We start from the raw sequence: 6,482 nt of genomic DNA on the forward strand, positions 1-6,482 counted from the left end.
GAATTGAAAAGACAAGCCCAATAATATCGGCAATACAAATGAGAACGTTTTAACATTCACAAAACACGGATATGTATTCAAAAGCTCAGAGGTGTCAGTTGAATATGGTATGTAGTATTCGAAGTACAAATTCACATTCAACAGAAAAGGAACAGGGTATTGCACAAGCGCAAATGTTTAGTTAATAATTTTGATTACATTATTAGTATTTATATTCATACTTTGGATCATATATCAAGAAACATGATTCTTATGTTTCCAAAGAGAAAGACAAACATTGCTTAGTTTTAATTTTTGTAGGACGTTATCAATTTTTAATCCATACGATTTTTTAAGATTTTTATATATGCCATATTTTTTTCCTACCTGTTCTACTTTGTGATGTTTTTCAGATTTCATTTGTACATAGCCTGTTTCAATAATGGGGCGCTGTTGCAGTAAAGAAGACGCAGAAACATATGTAAGATGTTGACTTTTTTGTGTTTCAATATCTCTTCCTTTTGAGAGAAAGTGATAGATAGATAGGTATGAAGATGCAAAATGTTGTCTATAAGTTGAGTTTAAAATTGATGTTATAGTTGTTCGTCATATCAATTTAAACACATTATTCATGTAAGGTGATTTATTGTGAAATCAAATGATTTCATTTTTACTACCGCTAAGTAGCCAATGTTTTGGTCTTTGCATTTTTTCATGACACATTTTGTGTTTGTCATGAATATAAAATTCAAAAAGAGAAAGTCCATTACAACTGACAAAATCAAACGCTCTCAATCATGGAACAAGTGATAAACCACTGCCATATTCCAGACTTGGTACATGCATTCTCCGCAGAAAATGGTTGGCTACACTTGGTTTATATAGCTAGCTTAACCACTCACTTGCATGGCAGTTGTTTATAGTTCCGTTATATTTACAAAATTGGATAAGCAACCCAAATAGACATAATAAGTTAATGTGACAAAAATTGGGTTCAAATTGTTAAAAACTATGTAAACATACATCACAGACATACACATTAATTAAAAATAGACGCCAACAAACAGGAAGACAAATAACGGGTAAATAAGGTTAAATAAAAAGATACACTTCTTCAGTACCACGTATCTGTAACTCAAGACGATCTTGTACTATTTGTGAAGAAGACACCGAGTATTTATCTATTAGATGTTGGTACTTTCTGATTAACTTTTTGAGAAAAAACGACGACATGTCTTTGACAAAACCCAGGCTCATTTATGTTTTGCTCAGACGCCGATGAAATTTTCCAAAGTCTCAGTAGCAGCTGCAAGCACTTTACTATCGTATGAGTGTAAAATGTATCCTCCATACGCGGGTAAAGTTGAAATATTATAATTTCAAAATTGAAATGATCTCATTTGTCATAGATTTTGGTACTTAGATGACCATTGCTGTTACATTCGAGATTAATGAGTAGGAATGATGCGGAGGTCGCTGTATCTTTAGTTTTTTTCATATCTAATGCAGGACGATATATTAATGGGACCAAATCAGAAGAAAAAAATGGAGTGTTAATGGAAAGATCATAATCACAATACCTACATGTGAAATTAAATAATATAGCTTATTTAATATTCTTGTTTTTTACAAGTGTCTGACGGAACTCCTACTCATATACAAATAAGAAAAAAGTCGACCAGGAGACGTGGACAGTTAGTACTCATGGAAATGCTACAGCCTGTTGGAAAAATTTACCTACACACTCAACAAACATTCAACAACAATGTTGTGAATGATGCTACTGATCACTTGTTGTTCAGTGTAGCAGGTCTTATATTCGGGCTCAATTTTAACAACATATGTAGAATTTTATCACAAAACAAAGAAATTGTAGTGTGTATGGTATCATTTTTATGGAGGAAAGCATTGTGGATTATTTCGTTAATACGAGTTTTTAATTTTTCACGTGGTACGTTGGTGTAAAGTGTGGAAACATCGAAGGTTTCAATATATTTTATTTCGGAAAATGATCGAGATGTTACATTTTCTGGTTCTTTTTAAGTCTTAAGAATCCACATATGGTTAATGCCACTATGCGAGTAAACAGTGTAACATTATTTCTGTAACCTCTCTTTCACAGCGGACAAAATTTGGTTAATCAAACGAACAATTCATTTGCAGAAAATGCAGATAACCGGCAATGTACCGAGCGTACATTTATACAGATTTTCAATTTGTGGATTCTTCGTTTGATCAACGACTAATTGTTTTAACCCATTCTGACAGAGTGTTTAGTTCAAAATTTTCTCATGTTTCCCATGGTCTGGCGTAATCCTCAACGAAATCCGTTATTTTGTTAAAGATATATTCCAAATGATGTGCTGTGGCTCTCTAAATTCGGCACCATGAGATATCATCTTCCGGAGATTTTCATGTTGAATTATATTAAATCACCAGTAGTTACATGGCCAGAGGGCTTCTAAATATATAGAGAGTCGGAATTCACATGTAAGAGGATTTTAAAAATATTTTTCTTAATCAAGATCTGGCAATGCTTGTTTATTACCAAATAGTTTAGGTGCAATTGTTTTGGTGTAACTATAGGAGACAATTAGAACAGACTTATTATGAAAATAAAGCGGAATTTTATATGCTACTTCTTTGTGATGAAGAACGTTGCTGATATTGATAGCATCTATATCTTTATTTGAAATCGGAATTGAAAGGAACTTCCTTCTTTCATCGTGCAATTGTTCTGATCGTACTGGTTTAGCAAACGGAAAATAGCTACATCACAAATTAGACTTACTAGTTTGTACATTGGAAAAACATATCTATACATCCTTTGTCAAAGGTATAATCTCTTAAACAGTTTCATACGCTTACAAGCAGTGAAAATAGAATGGTACGAATGTTATATAACCCAAGCGGATGAAGAAGATGTAAACGAAGGGCATCAAATCTCCCAGGGAGTGATCTAGATTTGGAAGACTTTTTAACGTTTGAACAATGATAATGTGTTTGCCGTTGACTACGTTTGGATCTTTGGTTACTGGTGAATAAATTCATAACATTTACATAACTGCAGGCTGGACAAGACACATTTCCTACACCTTAGATGTTATCATTACAACCATATGGCATTGCAGTACCTAATTCACTTATACAAAACATAGCTCTATATATTCGGAGAGGCGTTCTAAGTATCAGGCTATTAGTATGGTTGTAAATTTTCTCAGTGATGCGTACTTTCATATTTAAAGAAGGATCCTGGTCCGGTTGATTGACATGGTTGTAAAGAATCCTGCAAACGGAATTTTAGACCGGTGTTGGTTGATCCTATTACCAGAAGCAATTCACCTTTGGGAATAACATGAACTCCAAATGAGCCAATACTGCTGCGTTCACAGGGTTATAATCCCTCAATAGGGATGCATGACTCGTCATTAAGATCAAGATGCAGTCAAACTGTTGCTAAAGGTAATCAACACAATCGATAAATCAGTCGTTATCATTTTTTTCCCCCCAGGTTATTTAAGTATTTGGCATTACTTTTTGAATCGTTCGGTGTTTGATGACATTTAACTTCGTTTTTGATTTGGACGTTTAATGGGTTTTTTAAGCGCCAATAATGAGTCTAATGAAGACGAAACCCGCGTGTGACATCCTTGTATCTTCGATGAGATTGTATTTGTAGGACACAACTTTTAGTAAGGCGCATACAAATATGATTTTGGCTCTTTCAGCAGAACGTGACATTCAATAATTCTTGTTAGTTAATTGAGATTCTGTTTGAATTAGTATAGTCTCTATATCAAGGTATAAGTAAACTGTTGTTATCATTTTGCATCCGTCGTCTGTTAACGTTTACAAAAATATTCTTCTCTGAAACTACTGGAATAATGTTTGAATATCTAGTTTTTTTAAGTTGAGGCGCGCGTTTCCTCTACGTTAGACACATCAGTGACGCTCATATAAAACATCAGTGACGCTAGAATAATAATTTTATTTTAAAGGACGAATTTGAATAGCTTGGAAACAAATTTCATAAGTCAGTCGACTCATTACAGGAATAATAGCCTTAAATGATGGTTTTTATACATATTTGTGTTTTTATTTGTAAACTTTGTAAACTTTGTGGATGTTTAATATGTCAACATGGCTAGAGTCAAAATAACCATTGCCCACTGAACGATAATTGTTATCCATTTTTATTTTATTTTTTGCTAGATGCTATTAATTTCGTGACAGAGATAGCGAAAGAAGCCCCTTGGAGTTTGTAATTTCATTTGCTTCTCAAACCTTTGTCACGAGCGTTGTGTATACGGAATTCAGACAACTACGTTTTGCATGTAAATTCTAAATAAATGAACTTTAGAATAAATCTAAAAGTTTACAACGATTTAAAAGTTTTATCCCTTTCCATGTTAATGGCTTTCTCTAGGGCTGTTTTACTAAATAAAAGTTGTATTTATTTTAAATTTGAATCATTGTACTTTCCATATATATGTAACATTCCAAACTGGAATTCAGTAGGATCAAGAATTCTATTAAAACAAATCGCAATATCAATATGAATTCTGATTAATACGTATTACATGTATTATCCAGTACTTTTCTTCGAAATTCAAATATCTACTGGATGACATTTGAAAATCCATATTTATACTAGTAGGATCTTTGATTGCACTAGATGGGTACTAAAAAAGACACAATACAAGAAATATTGTTTTCTTTATAACGGAAGGAACCGATATACTCAAATCATTCCTATGAATTTATTTCACAGCAATACCATTAGTTCATACGGAGTACGTTAAGTTTAAATCAAATTAAAGATGCCGATACCTATATGAAACACTTAAATGTTCAATTTTTAAATAATTATCCGGACATTCTCTACCAAAACCAAAATTTTATTTCTTATTTAAAATCTTGTCTATCATGTAAAAATTAATTCATGTATGTTAATGATGTCTTTCGATACTAAATGTTACTAAGAACATGTTCTATTTTCAATTATGTCTCAAAATCTATATGTTTCTCTACTTATCAAGTGCATCAATCAAATTATAAATAATACAAAAAAGGAAAGTCAAATCCAAAATCATACTTACTTTTATGTTTAGTATTATCCTGAATCCTACTAGAAATTGGGTACAATCAAGGATCCTCCTAGTACATGTAGTACAAATCTGGATATCCCAATTTCTACAATAGATACTGGAAATCTGATGTGTACATAATTCTAGTAAGTATAAGTCAGAATTTCTATTCTACTAGTACAAATTGGAATTCCAACTTCAACTGGGAGAATTTAAATCCTAATAAATTTAAATTTGTACTGTAACATATACATCTTTACTATTTAGACTGCCACAGGAGGAATATCCAAAAATATAGTCGACCTACAAAACGTTGTTAAAGAATCTGCTTGGAAAAGGTATAGCAATAGTAGACAAAAGGATTTTCCAACGGCAGTAAAAAAGGTTCGATTAGATTTTGATTGGACAGGTGTAAAATTCATTCCAACGAAACCTAAATATTCAGATCACGGAACAGTTCAATATGAATCAAATATTCTATTTGAATCAGTATTCAAAAATAATAGCAATCAAGAGCAACACCATTCCTTGAAAACTGAACAACAGACCACAGGAACATGCAAGAGTTCAATAACAAAAGGTTATACAACTGGCTTTAATGTTGGCCTGACACTGTCTGCACCTGCCGATATAGTGGGGACAACAGCTGGTTTTTCTAAAGGTTTCTCAGTTGAAAATACGTTGGCAAATGAAGATCAAAGAACTATGACTTGGTCGGCAGAAGGTGTGTTGTTAGTCGAAAAGCAATCTATGCTTACTGCAAAACTCCAAATAACAGAAAAGCAAAGCTCTTATACTTTTACAACTAATGTTGCAGTAAAAGGAGAAGTTATAGTTACGTTCTATGAGAGAAAGAACAACAGATATCTGATGGAATACAGAGCACCAATTAGAACAATTCTAGTTCAAAAGAAAGATAAGTTTAAGGATGAAAAAGGAAAAATATTTGTAGAAGACATTGATGGAACAGCTTATGTAAAAGTTGAAGGGGAATGTATTTTCAAATATGGTATCAAACAAGAAATTATTATAAACCAGAACAGTAATAAAGAACAAAATGTTTTGTCCTGAATTTCAAAATAACAATACAGATGAGAATTCCTACAATTTGTATAATTAAAAAAAAACACTTCAACAACCATTGCAAATATAAGGAAAAACATTTATTGTGTAAACTCTGGAAATAAAATTCCTACACGCATTTACAAACAAAAAGCAAAGAGAAAGGGCAGTTACTGCAGTTCTTCGTTTTTAAATTCAGAAAAAAAAGTCAGACTTTCAAAACACAACAAGGGTCGTTAAACGAGTTTTTGACAAACGGTCTGAACAATGAGTTGAATTATAATGCATTATATTTGACTTAGTACAGTTAGCTCTAGTACATACTAGATTAATTAAAACAATAAGTTACCGGAA

At 32.3% G+C, this 6,482-nt stretch overlaps 1 protein-coding gene across 1 annotated transcript; it reads left to right on the forward strand.

Moving 5' to 3' along the window:
- Positions 1-776: 776 nt before the first annotated feature.
- Positions 777-6,137, forward strand: LOC134701655 (uncharacterized). The gene is made up of 3 exons (XM_063562792.1): positions 777-840; positions 1,613-1,782; positions 5,334-6,137. The coding sequence occupies exons 1-3, from the start codon at positions 777-779 to the stop codon at positions 6,135-6,137; spliced, it is 1,038 nt and encodes a 345-aa protein (XP_063418862.1).
- The last annotated feature ends 345 nt before the right edge of the window (positions 6,138-6,482 follow it).

The sequence above is a fragment of the Mytilus trossulus genome, unplaced genomic scaffold (assembly GCF_036588685.1).
Source record: "Mytilus trossulus isolate FHL-02 unplaced genomic scaffold, PNRI_Mtr1.1.1.hap1 h1tg000247l__unscaffolded, whole genome shotgun sequence".
NCBI classification, from domain to species: domain Eukaryota; kingdom Metazoa; phylum Mollusca; class Bivalvia; order Mytilida; family Mytilidae; genus Mytilus; species Mytilus trossulus.

Bases quoted from the DNA above. Each gene is read 5' to 3' on its own strand.
- LOC134701655 (XM_063562792.1), top strand. From the start codon at position 777: ATGGAACAAGTGATAAACCACTGCCATATTCCAGACTTGGTACATGCA. The intron at 841-1,612 runs GTTGGCTACACT...GTTTTTTACAAG, and splicing joins TGCATTCTCCGCAGAAAATG to TGTCTGACGGAACTCCTACT. The intron at 1,783-5,333 runs GTAGCAGGTCTT...TTTACTATTTAG, and splicing joins CTGATCACTTGTTGTTCAGT to ACTGCCACAGGAGGAATATC.